Below are 24818 nucleotides of genomic sequence, written 5' to 3' on the forward strand. Positions count from 1 at the left end.
CTTCAACCTGATGGCATGAACATTGATTTCTTGAACTTCTACGAACCCCCTTCCTCTCTATTACCATTCCCATTCCTGTTTCTCGCTTACCCACCTTATCTCCTTATCTGCCCATCACTTCCCTCTGGTGCTCTTCCCACTTCCCTTTTTAAAATGGTCCTTAGTCCTCTCTCAGACTCCCCCTTCTCTAGCCCTTTACCTCTTTCACCAAATTCCCAGCTCTTTACTTCACTCCCTTCACTATCACCTGCCACCTTGTACTTCTTCCAACCTCCCCTCTTCTTTCCAGTCCTGAAAAAAGGTCTCAGCCTGAAACGTCAACTGTTTACATAGGCGATGCCTCCAGTAGTTGAGCTCCTTCAGTATTTTGTACGTTGCATTAGATTTCCAGCATCTGCAGATTTTCTCATGTCAGACATCTCCAAACCTGAATGCTTGAAACTGCAGTGAGCAAAACAGTTCTGAATCATCGCAATGCTTTATCTCTTACTATCAGTGACAAAAATCACTGCTTTTTGAACACAAGCATAGGCACCCAAAGCTATTTAAAATCTGCTTGCTCCAAGCACATTGTAGTGTCTAACAGTCACCTTACTCACCACTCACATTTGGAGAGGCATAATACGATTAGGAATAGTCAGCATGGATTTGTCAAAGACAGGTCCTGCCTTACAAGCCTGATAGAATTTTTTGATGTGACTAAACACATTGATGAAGGTAGGGCAGTAGATGTGGTGTATGTGGATTTCAGCAAGGCATTTGGTAAGGTACCCCACGCAAGGCTTATTGAGAAAGTAAGGAGGCATGGGATCCAAAGGGACATTGCTTTGTGGATCGAGAACTGGCTTGCCCACAGAAGGCAGAGTAGTTGTAGATGGGGTCATATTCTGCATGGTGGTCAGTCACCAGTGGTGTGCCTCAGGGATCTGTTCTGGGATGCCTACTCTGATATTTTTTTAAATGACCTGGATGAGGAAGTGGAGGGATGTGTTAGTAAATCTGCTGATGACACAAAGGTTGGAGGTGTTGTGGATAGTGTGGAGGGCTGTCAGAGGTTACAGCGGGACATTGATAGGATGCAAAACTGGGCTGAGAAGTGGCAGACGGAGTTCAACCCAGATAAGTGTGAGGTGGTTCATTTCAGTAGATCAAATATGATGGCAAATATAGTATTAATGGTAAGACCCTTGGCAGTGTGGTGGATCAGCAAGATCTTGGGGTCTGAGTCCATAGGACACTCAAAGCTGCTGCGCAGGTTGACTTTGGTTACGAAAGCATATGATGCATTGGCCTTCATCAATTGTGGGATTGAGTTCAAGAGCCAAGAGGTAATGTTGCAGCTATATAGGACCCTAGTCAGACCCCACTTGGAGTTCTGTGCTTAGTTCTGGTCGTCTCACTACAGGAAGGATGTGGAAATCATAGAAAGGGTACAGAGGAGATTTACAAGGATGTTGCCTAGATTGGGGAGCATGCCTTACGAGAATAGGTTGAGTGAACTCGGCCTTTTTTCCTTGGAGCGACGGAGGATGAGAGATGACCTGATAGGTGTATAAGATGTTGAGAGGAACTGATCGTGTGGATAGTCAGAGGCTTTTTCCTCAGGGCTGAAATGGCTAGCACAAGAGGGCACACATATAAGGTGCTTGGAAGTACAGAGGAAATGTCAGGGGTAAGTATTTTTTAATACAGAGAGTGGTGAGTGCATGGAATGGGCTGCCAGTGACAGTGGTGGAGGTGGATACGATAGGGTCTTTTAAGAGACTCCTGGACAGGTGCATGCTCAGAGAGTCATGGGTAACCCTAGGTAATTTCTAAGGTAAGGACATGCAGGTTCAGCACAGCTTTGTGGGCCGAAGGGCCTGTACTGTGCTGTAGGTTTTCCGTGTTCTACTGACCTTGGAAGCAGTTGTGCTTTTTAACTGTAACAGGCTGAAACGGGAATATTTAATCGTATCCATTGAGAGTACTGCTGCTACTCGAGTCGCACCTAAGTGCCTCTCCAATCATGATCTGCAACCCTCCAATCCTCTGGAACCTTTCCTGTCCCCATTAATAATGCAAAGAGCATTGCCAGAGGCTCAGCAATCACCTCCCTCACTTCCCACAGTAGCTTCGGGTATATCTCATCCGGTCCCGGTGACTTATCCAACTTGATGCTTTCCAAAAGCTCCAGCACATCCTCTTTCTTAAAAGACGTATTGTGATATATTGTATGATGTAGATAAACATGCTCTTTCCATGACCATGACTCTCTTTGGCAGTTTTCCTAAAGAAGTGGATTTCCATTTCCTGGGGTTTGTCTTTACAAGCTGGAAGACCCCAGCCATCATCAATACTTTATAAATTGTTGCATAACCAGTACTTGTGATATGCACCAGCTGCTCATATGACCATTTGCCACCTGCTTGCATGGCTTCATGTGACCCTGATCAGGGGCACTAAGCAGGTGCTACACCTTTGCCCAAGGGTAACCTGCAGGCTAGCAGACAGAAGGAGAGTCTTACACTTCCTTTGGTAAAGACTTGCCTCCATCCCGTCAACCTAGCATTACAGTACTTGCCTATATTAGAATAATGTCATTGAGGTGCCAGTATAATTAATTGGTCCATGTATAATTAAATTCACTTTAATTATACATGGACCAAACGTTCAAAAACTGAAGCCAAGCCAGCTACTTTCATGTGACATACAGGCACAGCCTTGAGGTGGTCAATAAATAACAATCAGGATTAATGGCAACATACACCAAATGCTGGAGGAACTCAGTACGTTAGGCAGCATCTGCAGTGCCCACCTGCAACGCAAATCCAACAAACTGCGGTTGCATTTGGCTCAAAGAAACCAAGATGTTCGTGATAAGACCATAAGACAAAGGAGCAGAAATAGACCATTTAGCCCATTCAGTCTGCTCTGCTATTCCATTACGGCTGATCTCAGATCCCACTCAACCCCTACTCGCCATCTGCTTTGATTCCCTGTTCCACTTAAACATACGCACAGACTTGGCCTACACCGCAGTCTGTAGCTTAGCATTTAACAGATTCACTACCCGGCTAAAAGAAAATCCTTCTTACCTCTGTTCTGAAAGGTCACCCCTCAATTTTGAGGCTGTGCCTTCTAGTTCTTGATACTCCACTATAGGAGACATCCTCTCCACATCCACCTTATCTAGTCCTTTCAACATTTAGTAAGTTTCAATGAGATTCCCAGGCAATCTTCTAAATTCCAGTGCCAAACACTCATCATATGTTAACCCTTGCATTCACAGAATCATCTTCGTGAACCTCTTCTGAAATCTCTCCAATAAGAATACATCTTTTCTAAGATATGGGGCCCCAAATATGATGAGGGTGTGGCAGGGGGATGAGTTGATTAAATACACAATGGCTCCTCTCAGAATCAGAATCAGACTTTAATCGCCAAGTACCTGTACACATACAAGGAATTTACTTCCGGCAGATGTTGTCTCTCTGCTCATAACAATAATAATGATAAATATAAATGAAAATATAGATTATACATACAGGTAGTGCAATCCAAGTAATAGTTAGCCGACAGTTAACCGGCAGTTAACTGTTCAGCAAAGTGACCGCAGTAGGTAAAAAACTTCTCCAGTGCCTACTAGTCTTAGTCTGGAGGGATCTGAAGCGCCTACCAGACGGAAGCAGTTCAAACAGTCCATGCGCAGGATGGGAGGAGTCCTTTATGATGTTCCCTGCCCTCTTCTTCAACCTGGAAGAGTACAGGTCCACAATAGAGGGCAGGGAGGCTCCAATGATGCGCTCGGCAGTCCTCACTGTGCGCTCTAGTCTGGTTCTATCCTGCTTGGTAGCAGCTCCAAACCACACAATGATGGAGGTGCACAGGACAGACTCCTTGATAACTTAATAAAATAAATTACGAAGCAAACTAAAGCATGATTTCAATGTCTTGCCTTTTTGAACATCTTTATCTGTGTTTACACTTTCTTCTTCAGAGGCAGCATCATGTTTGTCGGGTTTACTTTCCTCAAAATCTTCTGTGTCCATGATCTGCCCAGCAACGACTCTGGTTCCTGTTGGCTGATCTCTCATTTGATCACTTTGTTCATTTGGCTGAAAGGGAATATGCAAGTTCATTATTCAATCACTGACAAATACTGCATGTTTTCTAATATAAAATCAATGGCTAGAAGCAGAGAATCCACTCCCCCCCACCCCCCCGCCAGAGAAGCCATGCTTCATCATCTGAACAAAAATACGTTTACCTCTGTAGTGTCTGGTGAAGATTAAATGCTGACTCAGAAGTTATAGAATATTCTGAATACAAAGATATTTAAATTGAAGTGTTTGCAAAAGGAGTTGAATGGTGTTCACATAAAGCACACAAAATTGCAAGACAAATTTAGAACATGTCTAAAACCCAGTACATTCCAATGATCATGCCTTGTCCTCCGAATTCGAAGGAAGGAGATCGGCACTCCCTTCAAGAACAACATCCCCATCACTTGGAACCTACTTACGTAGCCAGCTTTGACATTCAGGTCAGTTTTTGTTATCATATGTCTGACACCAAGCCCCGAAAACAGACCACTGCAAGCTCTGTCAAACAGACTACCACTCAGTCAGGGGAAAAGATAGCCTCAAAGCCTCCCTGATAAAAATGTAACACCTCACTAAATCCTGAGAATCCTTGTTCCAAGAGGTGACAGAAGAGTATTTGGGATGGGACAAGGAAACTTGATATTTAAGGCAGGAGCTTCATGAACACCGTGTAACTGTAAAGGTAGTACAACCATGTTATCCAATGAGGCACATGTCGGACATGTGGACAAGTGTGATATTAACTTGTCACCACAGGATCCACATGAAGACAAGTCAACCTCAATCCTGAGGGGCCACTTATGGACCACTATGATCATTGCAGCAACCAAATAAGATTAATGGCACAATTTTGCTGCCTCAACAGATATATTCAACCATCTTATATTATTCAACTCCTTTCCTCAAAGAAATACAAATTTATCTTCAAGTAAATGGAAAGTTTAAACATCTATACCATTTGCCTTAATTGCATGAGATGGCTCATAACACTTTTACCATTCTGTATCAGGCATTTGTCACTTGGGATCATATTATCAATCTAGCCCTGTTGTAGCTTCTTGACATAGCATAGATGTAAGCTTACCTTTGACTCCAGTGACTCATCAATTTCTTGCACATCTGGGGGAAAAAAGTAGATACACATTATTAACTTGGAGTAAAAGCACAAGACAGTCACACTTCAAACATTTAAACCCATATACTGAAAAATGAATTTAAAAGTTTTTAAGACACTGGAAAATAGTTATTCCGTAAACAAATGTCCACACAATACTGTGAATTCCTCAACAATGTTTCCCAAACCAAGTTAATGTTTACTTTACACAGCAGAAAAATTTCTTGTAATCATTCAAAGCATCAAAAGCATCCAATAAACACCTCTAGGGTTAAGTATATTTTACAATAATACATATCGATACAAGTGGTCAGAATGTTAAAATATGGTGGAGTAAGAAACTATCTCATTCCACTTCTATTTACAAAGTAAATGTGACCGATACAATGATTTGAACTTTCAAGCATCACTCTTTTATAACTTAGGCTTTTCAGCCCACCAAGTTCATGCTCCATTCTCTGGCTTTCTCCTGCAAACTTACATTATCAAGAGAGCCTGTATGAGACACCAAAGTACTGGGTGGACTAGGGACTGTAGTTTTTGATGAACTCCAGATCAAGGTCTCTGGGGGTGGGGCTTTTGCTAAGTGGGTCAGTACTTCTGCTGACTCAAGTGTGGGGGAAGGGGAGAGCCATTGTTTTTGCTTGTGCGTGGGAGGGCAGCAGGATCTTTGATGTTCTAATGTTTCTATCATTCGTTCAATGTGGAGTTTCTTATTGCATGGATATCTGTGAAGAGTAAGATTTCAGGTTTGTTACGTACCCCGTAACTGGGTGTCTTACCAGCAAAGACATAAGTATCTGTTGGAGTCTGGTACTATTTTCAAAACAGTGTTTATTAGTAAACTATACAAATCGGGGAGAGGGGGAGAGGGGGAGAGAGAGAGAGGGAGAGGGGGGGGGGGGAGAGAGAGAGAGAGAGAGAGAGAGAGAGAGAGAGAGAGAGAGAGAGAGAGAGAGAGAGAGAGAGAGAGAGAGAAAACAGTGACAGCCAGTCAAACCTTCCTTTACGTTCGTGATCCATCGATGTGTTGTTGTGGCCATTCAGGTATGACCCCTCTTGCCTTTAGCTAGACCGTTCTTCTATGGTGGACTCGTCACCCAGGCAAGGGTGGACACACACACAAGCCCCCACCGGCCTCGCTATAAACACTGAGTTAAAATTGACCGATCCTTTGTTCGGTCTCCGACTCTCCACACTTTCTCGTGGGTTCCAACACTTAAGCAGTGCTCACTAGTGTGTCTCCTGGTGCATCTCTTGGTGTGTCTGAGGGGTGTCTCCCCAGACCTCACTTTTATCCCTACTCACGGGGTCTCAGGTGTCAATCAGTTTTGAATGGCTTAGTCCATCAAACCAGCCCACTCTGGCTGTCCACTGAGGAATTTTAATGAACAGAATGGTACCAAGTAAACAATCCTTCTCCGAAGCCATAAATCTTTTGGGAGTCATAATATGGTGGAACAACAAGTCTCTTTCTCCCTGTGTTATCTATCCCTTATCTGAAGCAAATGTTCCAGTCCCATAATGTTTTTGTTCCATCTCTTTCTCTCTCATTAGCAGTCTGGCAACAGTAACGGTTTGTAATTCTCCCAGGGGAGGGGGACATGGGCAACCCTGCACCCTTCTGCCCATCAGTGCTGTTCATCCTTCGTAACAGGTAGCATACTGTATACATTCTTTGATTGAAGTATGAACCATTTGAGTTGGAAGAAAAGGACAAAGATGCAAAGATAATCCAAAGATCCTTATCTGTGGATTCCACTAACTGTGGATCTGGAAAACCTGGAAGTTCTCTCTCCAGCATTCATTGTTTGAGCATGTACAGACTATTTTTTCTTGTCATTATTCCCTAAACAATACAGTATAACTATTCACATAGCATTTACATTGTATTAGGTATTATAAGTAATCTAGAAATGACTTAAAAGTACAGGTAGTCCCCGGGTTATGAACGAGTTCCATTCCTGAGTCCGTCTTTAAGTCGGATTTGAAGACAGAACAGTACATCCGGTGTTATTTAGTGTCAGTCACACATTTTTCTTAGTATATAGTACATATTTTACCTTTCCATGCATATAAAACACTTAAGAAACATATGTATTTCAATAATTAAACCACTGCATTGCTTAGTAATAATTGTAGCTTTCATTGGGGCAGGGTTTCATTAAAATTGTTCCAGTCGTTGACCGACTGTGGCAATGACTGATGGTGTTTCACCTCTTTCCAATCGCTTTATTACTTCCACCTTATTTTCAATCATGATCGTGGTTATTTTCGTGAACAGAAATACCATGGGTTCAGAGCTGCACCGCCAGGTCATAATGTCCACCGCACTGAGCCAGGTTAAATAAGGGACTTGAGCATCCGCATTTTTTGATATCTGTGGGGGGGTCTCGGAACCAATCCACCAGGGATAAGGAGGGCCAACTGTATTGGAAAGCAGGATTTTACAACTGAATCTTCATGTTTTGTAAAACAATCACTGAAGAGTAGAAACACAGAAAACCTACAGCACAATACAGGCCCTTCAGCCCACAAAGCTGTGCCAAACATGTCCTTACCTTAGAACTTCCTAGGCTTACCCATAGCCCTCTATTTTTCTAAGCTCTATATATCCATCCGGGAGTCTCTTAAAGGACCCTATCGTTTCTGCCTCCATCACCGCCGCTGGCAGCCCATTCCATGCACCCACCACTCTCTGCATTAAAAAATATTTACCCCTGACATCTCCTCTGTACCTACGTCCAAGCACCTTAAAACTATGCCCTCATGTGCTAGCCATTTCAGCCCTGAGAAAAACCTTCTGACTATGCACATGATCAATGCCTCTCTTTATTTTGTACACATCTATCAGGTCAACTCTCATCCTCTGTCGCTCCAAGGAAAAAAAGCCGAGTTCACTCAACCTATTCTGATAAGGCATGCTCCCCAAGCACTGGCTTGCCTCATTAAAAAACTCAAGGCAATGTACTGAAAATGCAATATTTACTTCTCATCTCATGATTCTTAAATACATAAAGCTCAACTACTTTATAAACACTGAATAATAAATATTGTGCCTCTGGAGCAAGACCAACATTTCACAATGTTAACAAGAGTTAAAAGTAGTTGTCAGTTAACTAGCCTTGTTAACTATAAACTTATTGGCACTGAACGTGTTTCACAACCATCTCCATTCCAAGCTTCTAAGTCGAAGTAAATTTTATTTTGAAAGTACATACATATGTCACCACATACAACCCTGAGATTCATTTCCCTGTGGGCATACTCAGTAAATCTATAGAATAGTAACTGTAACAGGATCAATGAACGATCAGCCAGAGTGCAGAAGACACTGTGCAAATGTAAATATAAATAAATGGCAATAAATAATAAGAACATGAGATAATGAGAGAGTCCTTAAGATGAGATCATTGGTTGTGAGGATCATCTCAAATGATGGGCAAGTGAGTGTAGTTATCCCCGTTTGTTCAACAGCCTGATGGTTGAGGGGTAGTAACTGGTTTTGAATCTGGTGGTGAGAGTCCTGAGGCTACTGTACCTTCTTCCTGATGGCAACAGCAAGAAAAGAGATTGGCATCAGCGGTGAGGATCTTGGATGCTATTTTCCTAGCACATCCCCCAAGTTGCATTGCAGGAGGCAGGTAGCTGGGTGACTGACAGAATGTATAGGCAGGTGAATAGACAGTTGGCCTGGAGCACCTCAGTGGCCTTCAATGATTTTGATACTGTTGAGGGAAGGCCTTCCCAGGGGAACGACACCATGGAGACCAGGTTATGGCACTGAGCAGAAGGGGGGAGTAATGGTGATAGGCAACTCAATAAGAAATCAGACAGGAGATTCTGCGGACATGAACGGGACACCCAAATGGTATATTGCCTCCCAGGTGCCAGGGACATCTCAAACCGTGTCCACGGCATTTTGGAGGGGGAGGGAGAGCAGCCCGATGTCTTGGAACACATTAGTACCAATGACATTGGAAGGAAAAGCAAAGAGATCCTGAAAAGAGAATTTAGAGAGCTAGGCAGAAAGCTGAGAAGCAGGATCACCAGGGTAGTAGTTTCTGGATTGCTGCCTGTGCTGCGCACCAGTGAGGGTAGAAACAGGATGACTTGGCAGATTAATGTGTGGCTGAGAAGCTGGTGCAGGGGGCAGGGCTTCAGATTCTTGGAACATTGGGATCTCTTCTGTCAGAGTATGATCTGTACAAATTGTTGCAGCCGAACCCGAGGGAGACAAATATTCTCGCTGGCAGGTTTGTTACAACTGTTGGAGGGGGTTTAAATTAATTTGGCAGGGGCATGGGAACAGAAGTGAAGGGTCTCAGGATAGGATGGATGGTTAAAAAAAGACAAAGATAACATGTGGTCAGGCTGTCAGGATGATAGTACAAAATTACGGCCAGCATGGTGAATATCAGTGCATTAGGAATGCAGTATCAAAAAGGGTAGCAAATACAACACTCTAAGTGTTATTATCTCAATGCATAAAGTACAAGAAATAAGGTGGATGACCCTGTTGCACTCTTACAGATTGTCAGGTATGATTTTGTGGCCATCACTGAATTGTGATTGAAGGATGGTTGTAGTTGGGAGCTGAATGTCCAAGGTTACACATTGTATCAGAGGGATGGGAAGGTAGGCAGAGGGGGTAGTGTGGCTCTGTTGATAAGAAAAAAATCAAATCATTAGAAAGATCTGACATAGGATCAGAAGATGTTGAATCTTTGTGGGTTGAGTTAAGAGACTGCAAGGGTCTCCGATGACAATTCTAAACAGGCCTCCAATCAGTAGCTGGGATGTGGACTACAGATTACAACAGAACATAGAAAAGGCACTTCAAAACGGCCATGTTATGATAGTTATGAAAGATTTTAACATGAAGGTAGATTGATAAAATCAGATTGGTAATGGATTTCATGAGTGAGTTTGTTGAATGCCCACAAGGTGGCTTTTTAGAGCAGTTTGTCATTGACGCTACTAGGGGATCAGCTATATTAGATTCAGTGTTATGTAATGAACCAGAGGCAATTAGGGAGGTTAAGGTAAAGGAATCCTTAGGAGACAGTGATCACAATATGAATTGAGTTCAACCTGAAATTTGATACGAAGAAAGTAAAGTGTGACATAGCAGTATTTCAGTGGAGTAAAGGAAACTACAATGGTAAGAGAGAAGAGTTTGCCAAAGTTGGCTGCCAATGACTAGCGGTCTTCTGCAAGAATCAGTGTTAGGACCACTTTGTTTTATGCTATATAACAATGATTTAGATTGCTTTGTTGCCACGTTTGCAGATTATATGAAAACTGGTGGATCAACAGGCAGCATTGAGAGAACAGGAAAACTGCAGGATTTAGTCAGATTAGGAGAATGGGCAAGCAAGTGGCAAATGGAACACAATGTTGGAAAATGCATCATCATGCATCTTGGTAGTAGAAATAAATGTACAGCCCATTTTCTAAATGGGGAGAAAATCCAAAAATCTGACATTTTTGTGGGAAATCTGGGATTCTTTGTGCAGAAAATCCTAAATTTTAACTTGCAGGTTGAGTTGGTGGCGAGGAAGGCAAATGCAATGTCAGGACTCATTTCAAGAGGTTTAGAATACAACAGTAGGGATGTTATGCCAAGGCTTTATAAAATACTAGGAAGGACTCATCTTGATATTGTGAACAGTCTGGATTCCCTATCTAAGAAAAGATGTGCTGGCATTGAAGAGGGTTCAGAGGGAGCTCAGAAGGATGATTCCGCGAATGAAAGGGTTATTACATGAGTAACCTTTGATGGCTCTGGGTCTGTACTCACTGGAATTCAGAAGGAAGAGGGGGGAATCTCATTGAAATCTTTCAAATGTTGAAAGGCTGAGAGAGAGCAAATATGGACAGAATGTTTCCCATGGTGGGGGGGGGGGGGGGGGGGAGTTTAAAATAAGAGGACACAGGCTCAGCAAAGAGTGGCGTCCATTTAAAACAGGTGTGGAGAAATTTCTTTAGCCAAAGTGTGGTGAAATTGTGGTATTTGTACTTAAGACAGAGATTGATAGATTCTTGATTGGCAACCACAAAGATTATGGGGAGTAGGCCAGGTCTGATGAGGGAGAAATAAAGTTCAGCCATGATTGAATGGCAGAGCATACTCAATGGAACAAATTGCCTCATTCTGCTCCTATGTCTTATGGTCTTAGATGTATATGTGCTTAGTGACTGGGAGTGCTTTACCCGTGATGTACTAGGCCAAATTCATTACCTTTTGCAGGATTTTCTATTCAAAAGCATTGGTGTTTTCATACCAGGCCCAAAAGCAGCCAGTCAATACACTCTACACTACACATTTACAGAAGTTTGCCAAAGCTTTTGATTTCATGCCACATCTCCGCAGACTCCTATGGAGGTAGTGGCCGGGTGTGCTTTCTTTGCAAATGGACTTGCATTCTGGGTCCAGGACAGTCTCCGAAATAGTAACACCCAGGAGCTTATTGATTAGGTTTGAGGGGATGATGGTATTGAATGCTGAGCTATAGTCGATTAAGAGCATCCTGATGACGCACCTTTTCTGCCCAGATGTTCCAGGATTTAGTGAAGACCCAATGAGATTGCATCTGCTGTGGACCTGTTGCTCCAATAGGTGAAGTGGAGTGGATCCAAGTCACTTCTCAGGCAGAAGCTGATATATTTCATTACGAAGCACTCAAAACACTTCATCACTGTGGATGTAAGTTCTAATTTGTTAGGTAGAATATTTTTCATTTAGTATGGTTGCACAAAAATTAATTTTGGTTCTTAAAAATTCAGTTAATCAACTTTACCTTTCAATGCAACAAAACAAATGCATGTTCACCATGGTGAATTTGCTGCTTGAGGATTGGTACCACTTCCTTCTAAGAACGCTACCTCCTTTAAAGTATATTAGGCCAGTCTTCTAACAAGTAAGCAGGGCAGCAACCTATGTAATTTTTTTTTACTAAAAAATCAAAATCTTTTCTTTTAAACCAGGGATTCCCAGCTTGGGCTCCACAGACCCCTCAGTTAATCGTAGTGGTCCGTGGCATAAAATAGGTTGGGAACCCATTTCAGAAAACTGCTAGCTAACTGTAATGTGCCAGTTAACACATCTACAGCTACTGTACCAATGCATAAAATGAATCAAGAGAAACACAAAGCCAAATGCTAGTCAGTCATGGAACTCATGGCTAGCAGGAAAACCTTGTCCAACAGGAAATATCCATGCTGATTAGTTTTATCCTCATAGGTAGGAGCTAATTTCTTCTTGCTAGCATTACTAGCTCAATACTAATTGAGCCTACAATTTCATTTAAATCCAATTACTCAAACGTTTATGATGAGACATTTAAATAGTTAATGGTCTGCCACCTGCAAACAGTTGATTGCGGGACAAGGTAGAACAGTAAAGTAGAGAACACAAAATGCTAGGGGAACTCGGGCCAGGCAGCATTTACAGAGGGAAACGAACAATCAATGTTTTAGTCCAGGATCCTTCATCTGGACTGGACAGGAAGGGAGCCAAAGCCAGAATACGACAGTAAGGGAAAGAATGGAGCATAATTTGTGGAAAAGGCGACTCCAGGTCAGAGGAAAGCTATAGGTGGGTGTGTTGCCTTTATGGCAGTTATTTAATTTATAATATCTTCACTTAGTAATTCATTTGTTAGCATTCTAGTTAAAGTTAGGATTGTTTAAAGTAAATTCATTGTGAGATATTGCGGCATGCGATGACGTCACATCCAGTTTCGCCGCGTCCTGTGGGAAAATACCGGTTTGGAGAAACAGGAAGGTGGGGGTCGAGACATGTGCGAGCGCAAGCAGCAGCAACGTTTTCTCTCTACGCACCAGAAACATTGTGAAAGCAACGCTGTGAGTTATGAGATTCAATATGTTGAATTAAAATGTTAACGCCGATCCTGTTTAAAGTAACGACGGTCGATAATGTTTACGTTTTCATTAGTTAAAGAGTTGTGGATAGTTTGTGTTGAAGTGTATTTAAAGCAGTCAATGGCGTAGGTAGATTCTGACTGTATGCTGCACTTTAATGTAATGTAGTTGTTGTAGTTTTACTTTTGCAAGTATTTACGATGTAATTGTAATATCAAGGAGGAAACAAATGCTGTACAAATCTTGTATTGTTTTATCAACAGTTTTCACCATACGTTAATGTGGAAAAGTGAACAGTAAACGGTTAATCTTACTAGGATCCTGTCGTCATTGACAAAGGTTTAACTCGGTGTTTAGCTCAGCATTATCTTAACATGCCGAGCGAGAACACTACAGTGAAAAAGTGGCATTATCAGGTGTTTCAAGTGCTGCAATGACATCTCGATCCAGCGTCAAGTCGTTGTTACCCAGCGAGGGGGGCAGTAGGACATCGTCAAGTAAGGCCGCCCATGCAAGAGCTAAGACAGAAGCTGCCAGTGTGCGACTGCGCTACGCCAAACAAGAAGCAGAATTGAAAATGGAAGCAGCTGCCAGAGAAGCCCAAAACCAGTTGGAAAGGGCAAGGATAGCGTCAGAGTTAGAAATGCTGACGCTGGAACGAGAAGAAAAAGCTTCCAGGGTGGAAGCAGAGTTTTTGGAAGATGCTGAAGAAATGCAAGATCTGGTTGACGTAAAATCTACTTCAGAAAAGACCAGATTGGAACACACAAGCGACTATTTCCAATCGCAAACAGACTAGAAGATTCGTTCTTCCACTCCATACTTATACGATAACGCCCCACGTCATGAGGAGTCTCAGAGAGACCCAATTGCATCACATCCATCCGAGGAAGACAATTAACCCTTACAACCCCGTGATGAAGTCAAGAATGAAAGGGCTGATGACAAATACTTCTCGACACCAAACTTACAAGATTTGGCTAGAAAAGAGGCAAAGGCTGAATTCAGAACAGCAAAGTCCATAACAGAGGTACGCCCTCGGTCATATACCCGCCGACATACTTCTCCAGGCCGCAGGCCACTTGCAATTGAACCCCTGGCACAGCATTTAGCACGACGAGATCTCATCACTTCAGGACTGTACCAGTTTGACGATAAACCTGAAAATTACCGTGCATGGTACTCCACATTCACCAATGCTATCGACGGAATCCAGCTCAGAGCAACCCAAGAGTTGGATCTTATGGCGAAATGGCTGGGAAAAGAATCATGCGAACAGGTGAGACGCATACGTTCAGTGTACATCAACAACCCCGAGCTAGCCTTAAGCAAAGCATGGGAGAGACTTCGGGAGGGCTATGCGGCCTCCAAAATTATTGAAACGGCGCTATACCAACATCTGGAAAATTTTCCTAAGGTGTCAGCCAAGGACCACATTAAGTTAAGGGAGCTCGGAGATTTACTCATGGAGATCCAAGGAGCCAAAGAAGATGGCTACTCAACTGGGCTAGTATACCTAGATACTCCATCCGGGATTAGGCAAATCGTGGACAAACTTCCATTTGGGCTGCAGGCAGGTGGGTGTCTGTTGCCTCAGAGTACAAAGAAGACCACCATGGTCGATTTCCTCCCTTTGAGTATTTCAGTAGGTTTGTGTGCAGGGAGGCGAAGAAGTGAAACGACCCTAGCCTCATGGGTCAAGGAAACAGTACAGTTTACACCAAGCCAGATAAATCCTCTTCAAATAATTTCAACATTGATAAACCCGTCTCAGTGCTTAAGGCTGAAGTCTTTACAACTAACAATGACCCTAGCAAGAATTGTCCATTGCATAACAAACCCCACCCCCTCAGAAAATGCAGAACGTTTAGGGGAGAATCCTTTGAAGAGAGGATGTCCCTTCTCAAGGAGAAAAGAATATGTTTTAAGTGCTGTTCCTCGACCTCTCACTTTGCTAGAGAGTGTACAATCACCGTGAAGTGTCCGGAATGTGATAGCACTAATCACGATGGGGCCATGCATCCCGGCCTGTTACCGCAAACCGACAATGCTCCTTCACCCCCACAACAGGACGGCGGGGAGGGAGAGGCTCATTCCAGGACAACTGTTGTCAGCTCGAGCTGTACAGAAGTTTGCGGTCAAGCTCAGTCAAGCCGTTCTTGTTCAAAGATCTGCATCACTAAGGTGTACCCTAAAGGAGCCAAAGACAAGGCCATCAAAGCCTATGTAATTCTGGCTGATCAGAGCAATCGCTCACTAGTCAGCCCAGAGTTCTTTAAATTGTTCAACATTGAGAGCGAGCAGTTCCCATACTACCTTAGAACTTGCTCAAGTAACGCGGACACTCATGGAAGGAAGGCAGAAGGCTTCCAGCTCAAGTCCCTGGATGGTAGTCGTCATCTGTCTCCCTCCACTCTTAGAGTGCAATGAAATTTTGAATAACCGCACTGAGATCCCGTTGCCAAGTGCGGTGCTACACCAGCCACATCGCCAAACACATCCCAGAACTGGATCCAACAGCAGAAATACTCCTGCTATTAGGAAGAGATGTTCTTCGGGTGCACAAGGTTAGACAGCAGGTCAATGGACCACACGACGCCCCCTTTGCGCATCTTGGATCTAGGCTGGGTGGTGATAGGAGAGGTGTGCCCTGGCAATATACACAAACTGACGGTTAGCACACTCAAGACCAATGTGCTAGAGAGTGGCCGCCATTCAATTTTTCAACCCCGCACAAGTGTCACGTGTATTAAGGAAGCACGACAAGGCTTTAACAAATGTAAAGTAACTGACAAGACGCTGGGTCAGTCAGTCTTCGCTCAAATTGAGCATGATAATAAACTCGCTCAATCAACTCAAGATGCCATTTTCTTAAAAACAAAGGACACCAAGGTCTACAGAGATGAAGCAAATAATGGGGTCGCCCCACTGCCTTTCAGAGAACCACGCCAGTGCTTGCCAAACAACAAAGAGCAGGCAGTCAAGCGGTTCACACCCTTGCAAAAAACCCTGAAAAGGAAACCTGAGATGCAGCAAAGCACCCGATTGACCCACGAGGTACTGTGCACACTAATGGCAGAGGTCACAGCCATTATAAATGCACGACCACTCCTACCCGTGTCTTCTGACCCAGAAAACTCCTTCATACTCTCGCCATCAATGCTCCTTATGCAGAAGGTAGGAGCACCCCCTCCACCAGGGGACTTCTCTGATAAGGATTTGTACTTAAAGCAGTGGAGACAGGTCCAGGCTCCGGCAAATCGGTTCTGGTCTCACTACATTCCCTAGCAGGGACGGACATGTCAGGAAGGTTGAGCTGAAAACTACCAACCAAGGTGATGTGAAAATATACCAAAGGCCCGTTACAGACGTCATTCTACTTCTACCTAAGGACTGATTAGAGACTAAAGTTTTGTATTATGTTCATTGTGACCTTACGAAGGTCAAGCGGGGAGTGTGTTGCCTTTATGGCAGTTATTTAGTTTATAATATTTTCGCTTAGTAATTCGATTGTTAGCATTCTAGTTAAAGTTAGGATTGTAAATTCATTGTGAGATATTGCGGCATGCGATGACGTCACATCCGGTTTCGCCCTGTCCTGGGGAAAATACCGGTTTGGAGAAACGGGAAGGTGGGGGTCGAGACATGTGCGAGCGCGAGCAGCCGCAGCAACATTTTCTCTCTACGCACCAGGAACATTGTGAAGGCAACGCTGTGAGTTATGAGATAATCGATATGTTGAATTAAAATGTTAACACCGATCCTGTTAAAAGTAACGACGGTCGATAATGTTTACGTTTTCATTAGTTAAAGAGTTGCGGATAGTTTGCGTTGAAGTGTATTTAAAGCAGTCAATGGCGTAGGTAGATTCTGACTGTATGCTGCACTTTAATGTAATGTAGTTGTTGTAATTTTACTTTTGCAAGTATTTACGATGTAATTGTAATATCAAGAAGGAAACAAATGCTGTACAAATCTTGTATTGTTTTATCAACAGTTTTCACCATACGTTAATGTAGAAGAGTGAACAGTAAACGGTTAATCCTACTAGGATCCTGTCGTCATTGACAAAGGTTTAACTCGGTGTTTAGCTCAGCATTATCTTAACATGCTGAGCGAGAACACTACAGTGGGGTTGGGGAGATTAAATGGAATTGCATGAGAACCTTGGAAGTGAAAGGAGAGGAAACCATGGAAACGAAAGAGAAGTGAATGGCTGGATAATGAACCTTATGGGAGACTACAGTTGTTACGAATGGGAGCAAAGTTGCCCCCCCCCCCCCTTTAAGAATCGCAAAATCGCTATTATTTCGGGTCTGATACCCAGGAAATGAGAGAGATACACATCATGTCAGTAATGAGAGAGAGGGAGACGCAGGATCACAGCAAAGGCAACGCAGAATACACAAGGTGGAATGTCTCCTAACAAAAAGCGGAACGGAACCACTGATTACTGCTATTGTCTCTTGGAGAAGGAATTGTGTATTGGGTACTGTACTATTCATTGAAACCCTCAGGGGGCAACCAGAGTGGTCTGGTTGAGGGATTGTATCATCCCAACCTGATTGACATCTGAGACCCCGTGAGTAAGGATAAAAGTCGGGTCTGGGGAACAGCCCTCAGACAAACCAGAAGAAACGTAGGAGACCAGTGGGGGGCTTGTGTGTGTGTCCATCCTTGCCTGGGTGGCGAGTCCTCCACGGAACGGTCTAGCTAAAGGACGGATACGGATCAAGATCTTAACAAGGAAAGTTGGCAAGTTTTTCATTTCTCTCTCTCTCCAACAATTGCAACACAGCAATCAACAATGGCTGCAGCCTGTATGAACTGAACTGAACTGTATATTTCCATCGGACAATTCATTATCCCCTAGACAACGATAGAGCTTATTTCTTATTGACGATTATTATACCCGCACTTTTAGGTTTAGTATTGATTATTGATAACGTATATTACCTGTATATTTGCATTGATATTATTTTTGTGTATTTTTACTAATAAATACTGTTAAAAATAGTATCATCAGACTTCAACGGCTACTCTGATCTTTGCTGGTAAGTGACCCAGTTACGGGGTTTGTAACACAGTAGACCATCGAATAAATGGAAGGAGATGGGGAACCAAAGGGAGGTGATGAACAGGTCAAGAGTGTGGAAGAGGAAGAGGGGAGAGAAGACTACCAGAAAATACAGGCTTCCAGGTTAATCAATCCCACGATCCACTAAATGGTCACAGGGAAAGCAGAGGTTGATCACAAATATAGGCAGAAGTTTAGATCAACACCGAGCAAGCCTAAAATTGCCGGATTTCCAAGAATAGTTTCTCGAGAGCGGGAATTTTATGCTTGTACAATTCCTACTTCAGACTTTACAATACTTGATAGCATTGAACTTACAGATGAGCTGTCATATTTCACAGGGGGTTGCATCAAGGATTTTTTTTATGGAATTACTTGTCTCACTAGAAGACCAATCATTTTAAAAAATGTGTGTCAAGCATGCATTTAGCAAAGGTCTCACGGCAAAGGCCCTTTAGCAAAACAACTTGCAGTGTTTACGTGTCTGACACAATCGAACTCTTATTGCACCATTGCCTTAACTGACATCATACATCCTCTTAGCTTTCTTTTCATTTCTGAGAATTTTGTTAGCTACAGTGATGCGCAGTTGAGTCCAGCTTTTAAATTCAAAAAATAGTGCTCACACATCAAAATCCAACAACTGGTTTTGCCAGTAATTGCAAGAGAATACAGTAATGTTACGGGTGGCAGAGTGGAGACACTTCACTATCAAAAGTATAAAGTGCTCCTTCCCTCCACTAGCCTGCAAGTCACCGTGGGCAAGATATAACACCTTGCCCCCGCACTCCCTCCCATCCCAATCAGCATCACATAAAGCCATCACAAATCCCAGTTATGTGCCCACTGATGCAAAGCAGACAGTCTCTGATATAATGGCTAGGGTTACCCATCTTTTAAAGACACATCTGTAGAATTCACCAAGAACAAACATGGTCAGAGCATCACAAACAAGTGAAAATCTGCAGATGCTGGAAGTCCAAGCAACACACAAAATGCTGGAGGAACTCAGCTGGCCAGGCAGCATCTATGGAAAAAAAAAAGCACAGTTGACGTTTCCGGCCAAAACATTGACTGTATTCTTTTCCATAGACACCAACTGGCCTGCTGAGTTCCTCCAGCATTTTGTGTGTGAGGGTCAGAGCACGATTACCAACAACACGGCAGTTAACGATGATGATAACGACAGCAATGAGTTCTGCAAAGTAGGATAGTAGTTAGCATAATACTTTACAGCACCAGTGATCAGGGTTCAATCCCCACTGTCCTCTATAAAGGAGCTTCTATGTTGTTACTGTGACTGCCTCGGTTTCCTCTGTACACTCCAGTTTCCTTCCCTAACCCTATGATTACGGCCAGTTATGCTACGTTCACCATGCTTCCAACACCAACTCGCACCCAGCACACACTTGCAGTGTTGCTGCTTCTCACTGCATGTGCAATGAAATATCAAAAATGTGGCAAATAATGTTCATCTTTATATTTAAGAATTCTAGACCAAATCACACTCTTGCTTTTTTAAAAAATTATTGAGACACAGCACAGAACATGCCCTTTGAGTCACACTGCCCAGCAACTCCTGATTTAACCCTAGGCTAATCACAGGACAATTTACAATGATTAATTAACCTACCAAATGATACATCTTCAGACTATGGGAGGAAAACAAAGCACCCAGAGGAAACCCATGCAATCACAGGCAGAACATACAAACTCCTTGCAGGCAGCGCTGGGAATGGAAGCCCAGTTACTGGTACTGTAAAGCATTGTGCTAACCATTACACTACCATTAGTAATAATCTTTTCCACTGTTACACCAATTAACAACTCAAATGCAAACAAGAATGATTTGTATTGTACCAGGAATTTTAAAAAGGAAGCCAAAACAAGCTATGTAGTTACCATTAAATACCATTGCAGTTTTAATAAAAAGCAGCATTTTCCTGAAAGCAATCAGCTAAATTTTGCTAAAATTCTAAATTATTTAAAAAAATTATTTCCACAGTAGATAATGAAACTTACAAGAGACTAAGGGAAAAAACAGTGAGACAAGACAAAAAACATTGAGTGGTGGGGCAAAGCAAGCAGAGACTATTGAAATAGATATTTGTTTGGAAAACTGAGTTACTAAATTCAACTCAACAACTGTGTTAGAAATGAAAAGTAGTTCAACACTCGATAGAAGAAAGATTCAGAGGCTGGGATTCCTGGAAAATTATGACTCAGACCTCAGTCTTTCCACAGGTTATGATGACACTGTTAGACTGCCGATTCGGAATCCAAAAGGCACAACACCTGCACGAACTAAACAGCTCACTTGTTTCAGCATTTGAAGCTCAATTTTCTTTTGCACTGGCTCAGTGATTGAAATGCGTTATCTACATTAATTACTCAAAACCAGTGGTTCTACTGGAGGGTGGATAACAGGTACATGGGTCTAGCTGTAATTTCCCGTTGGCAAACATTGCATTAACTTTTCCTACTTTAACTAGAACCTCCAAACAGTGAGAATACCTTCCAAACAGGAATGCAAAGTTGTGCAATAGAAAGAAAAATCCTTGTAATTTTCAGATGTGATTTACATAACCCGCATTTGTGTTATGATATGAGAGTTAAACTTGGATGAGAGTCCAGAGTTCTGGATCGTTGATCCATAGAGATAACATTTTAAATTTCAGGCAGCCGGGTTCAAATCCCCTGGAGAGTCTATACGTTCTCTCTATGATTGCAAGGGTTTCCTCCAGATGCTCCAGTTTCCTCCCACAGTTCAAAGATGTACTGGTTGATAGGTTAATGGGTCCCGTAGCAAGCAGAGGATTAAATTTGGACGGCATGCCTCTACGGACCAGAGGGCCTACCCTGTGCTATATCTCGATAGAACTTTTAAAAAATGGTCAAGTCCTTTACGGTGGCTTGGAATTTAATTTTAAAAACAATATTCTCAGTAGCAGTAACTGTGAAAGATTTTGATTGCTACAAATAATCATTTTAGTTCACTGGTGCCCTGGAAGAAAACTGTCATAGTTTGGCCTACATGCAACTTCAGATCCCTGATGCATAACCGGCTGCTCAATTCAGGATCAAACGGGGAGAAACAAGAAATGTTGACGCTCCCCATTGCTCTGGTGTCACAAAAGGGCAGTCTAAGACAAAAGCTGTACTAATTAATGGATACCATTCTTATTTCACAATAAACATAAAGGGGCCAGTGATATTATGAAGGATCCCACACTCACTGCTTACAGCCTGTCCCACTCCGATTAGGAAGGAGGCTATGTAGCATCCACGCCAGGACCACCAGAATCAAGAATAGTTACTTTCCCCAAACAGTAAGGCTAATCAACACCACCACACACTAACCTTCATTAAAAGGTCTTGAAGGGGAATTTTTAAAAACAGGCTGCAACTAAGTTGTTTCTGGGATAACCAGATCTGTCAACTCAAATGAGTGGCACATGTATAAATCTATGGACTAACATTATATATAAAACTCAAAATTAATATGCATTTTAAAAATCTACATGTGTAACATATGCCATTCTCTGACCACTGTTGTCTTGTGATTTTCTTGGCAGAGCGCATTTAATTTGGATTAAAAACAGAAAAGAACTAGACTATAATCTAATCTTAAAGGGGCACATCAAAACCAGAACAAAATTCTAGTACAGTAATCACTATATTTTAAGATACAATAAAGCAAATGTTTCCTAAGGTGGGCAAGTCTAAGACCGGAGGACACAGCCTCAATATAGAGGGACAGATGAAGAATTTTGTTAGCCAATGAGTGATGAATCTGTGGAATCCGTTGGTACAGGCAACTGTGGAGGACAAGTAACCGGATATTTTTAAGACGTTGATAAATTCCTGATTAGTCAGGACATGAAGGAATACAGGAAGGCGGCAGGAGTCATGATGAAGGGGCAGAGCAGACTTGATGGGCCAAATGGCCTAATTCTGCAACTTTTCAGCTGCCCACTACTGTCTGTCGAACTGAAACCCAGAAAACCAGACTCTAGTGCCAAATCATAAGGGCCAAAGAGGAGCATGGTCAACCTATCAAACTGATTTTCTGAATAGAAAACATTCCAGAAATGCAGTGAGAAGCAAAAATACAGATAGGACAACTGGGAAAATGCTGGAATATTTTAGTGAAATAATAGCTGGCATTAAGACTAAATGCATGCTCAAGCAAAGTATTAAAGAATAAATTTCTAATTGCTACAGATACAAAACTCTGTTGCAGTGCTACATTTATTCCACATTGACACATGGAAATGAATGTTGGACAATATCGAAGCAAAACGTGGGAATCACAAACACCAGAAATCTGCAGATGCTGGAAATATAAAACAACACACACAAAATGCAAGCAGGCCAGCCAGGCAGCATCTACGGGAAAGAGAAAACAGTTGTCCTTTCAGGCCAAGACCCTTTTTCAAGACTAGAGAGAAGGGGTGAGCTACCTGAATAAAAGGGGGAGGAAGGGAAAGATGCTATTTGGAATGTGAAAGGTGAAGCCAGGTGAGTGGGAAAGCTGATAGGCTGAAGACAGATTCTGATAGAAGACAGTAGATAACAGGAAAAAGGGACGGAACCCAGAGGGAAGCAATTGACAGGTGAGTAGTAAAAGTCAGAGTGGGGTTTGGGGAATGGGTAGGAGAGGATTATTTTTGCTCATCGAAAGGAGAAGAATGAAAATATTGTCTAAGGACAGAAAAACAAATGAGGAAGTGTTGCCATAAACCAGAATAAGTAGAAAGCCGATAGCATCCAATAGGAAACGGCAGCTGGAATTTCTGGGATATGTTCTGCGGAAAGAAAAGCTCGAACATCTGGCAGTGACAGAAAAAAATGACAGAATAAAAAGTCGCGCTTGACAGCGCATGAGATTCATGGATGAGATGGACAGGCGAAAGTTTTTTGAAGAGTTTATTAGAACTTCTCAGATTAGACTAGACTGCCCATATACAACAGGGCACATAATGATAAAGAGCAAAAGAAAACATTGCACGAGCAATAGACAACTTAGGCCTGCGAAGTGTTTGTTGACGAGGAGCAGGTGGAGCCAATGGCAAACTGGGCCATGGTCTTAAAACACGGCAGAACAGGATGAAAGTCCTAATTTCATTTCTTGCATTATGTTAGAAACATTCTTCCTCATTCCACGTTACTCCAAAACACATTTCCACGCCACTGCCGATGCGAGACGGGGTCCACCCAGGCACACCGACCGAGGCAGCACCAATCTGCCCCTCGTTAGCCCCCTACCTTCGGCTGCACCTAAACAGCCTCCCCATCAGCCCTGTCAGGGTATGAAAGCGGCAGCCCAACCACTATTCGGACACGGCGGGGGAGAACGGCGCCTCTACCCGGGGCCTAGCTCCAGGCGATGCTTGCGATCAAGACCGCCCGCCCGCCTCCCTCCCGTCACCCAGACACTCACCCCCTAAAAGCGGCTTCAGCCTCGACACCAAGAGCAGCAGCCAGATGCAGAGCTTGCCTACTCGGTTCCCGGTCATCTCCCGCTCCCGCACCCGCACCCGCACCCGCACCGCTACGACTCCGGCTCACTCAAACTTCCGCCGCCATGAGCCCGTCGCATTCCTTTTAAACCCTTCGCAAATTCGTCCGCAGCTCGACGGCCAATCGGGAGGCCCCACACATCTCAGCGTAGGGAAAGTAAAGGGACGCCACGTATTCTTCTACATGTCACATTGCGATTGGTCGACGGCGACCGCGTGGGGCGGGGCGCCGAATCCTCCAGGACGGAGCGAAATGGTCACGTGTCACGCCCCCCCCCCCCCGTATCTTCGCGGGCGTGTGGGCTGAAGGTACGCGCATGCGTACAGAGCAATTGAATTGCATTGTGTATTAATGGTGACCGTAAATTCTAATGGATATTGACAAAGCTAAATGCGTTCAGAGGGTTGATGTATGGGGAAAATATTTTGTTTGAAAAGTTTGTCCAAGACGTAATAAAATCACAATTTATTTCATCAATTATTGCATCAATGAAAATCAGAAAGTATATCTGAGAACACCAATAATTACAAACAAGAGAAAATCTGCTGATGCTGAATATATAAAGCAGCACACACAAAATGCTGGAGAACTCATCAGGCCAGGCAGCATCAAGTGAAAAGTGTACAGGTATGATTTGTGGAGTGCTATTTCAAGGGTGAACGGACAATTTCCAATGAGGGTGGAGGTGACATCGGGTGTAGGACATCTTTGGCAGGATTTGTAAAACATTACTTCCTACAAAGTGAAATCCAACAGTATGAATGGCAGTGATGCTTTACTAACAGATTATAGACAATAGACAATAGGTGCAGAAGTAGACCATTCGGCCCCTCGAGTCTGCACCGCCATTCTGAGATCATGGCTGATCATTCACTATCAATACCCAGTCCCTGCCTTGTCCCCATATCCCTTGATTCCCCTATCCATCAGATATCTATCTAGCTCCTTCTTGAAAGCATCCAGAGAATTGGCCTCCACCGTCTTCCACACCTCCACAACTCTCTGGGAGAAGAAGTTTTTCCTCAACTCTGTTTTAAATAACTGACCTCTTATTCTCAATCCATGCCCTCTGGTACTGGACTCTCCCAACATCTGGAACATATTTCCTGCCTCAATCCTATCAAATCCTTTA

General features: G+C 43.1%; 1 protein-coding gene across 1 annotated transcript in view; it reads right to left on the bottom strand.

Moving 5' to 3' along the window:
* sel1l (SEL1L adaptor subunit of ERAD E3 ubiquitin ligase) overlaps positions 1-23698 on the bottom strand; it is a 60664-nt gene extending 36966 nt beyond the window's left edge. The window contains exons 1-3 of the mRNA XM_059962461.1: positions 23607-23698; positions 5170-5204; positions 3938-4097 (exon numbers count right to left, since the gene is read on the bottom strand). Coding sequence (XP_059818444.1) covers positions 3938-4097; positions 5170-5204; positions 23607-23682 — 271 coding nt within the window. The 5' untranslated portion in view covers positions 23683-23698. The remainder of the gene's footprint in view (positions 1-3937; positions 4098-5169; positions 5205-23606) is intronic.
* Between the last annotated feature and the right edge of the window lie 1120 nt (positions 23699-24818).

The sequence above is a fragment of the Hypanus sabinus genome, chromosome 2 (genome assembly GCF_030144855.1).
Source record: "Hypanus sabinus isolate sHypSab1 chromosome 2, sHypSab1.hap1, whole genome shotgun sequence".
In the NCBI taxonomy this organism is placed as follows: Eukaryota; Metazoa; Chordata; class Chondrichthyes; order Myliobatiformes; family Dasyatidae; genus Hypanus; species Hypanus sabinus.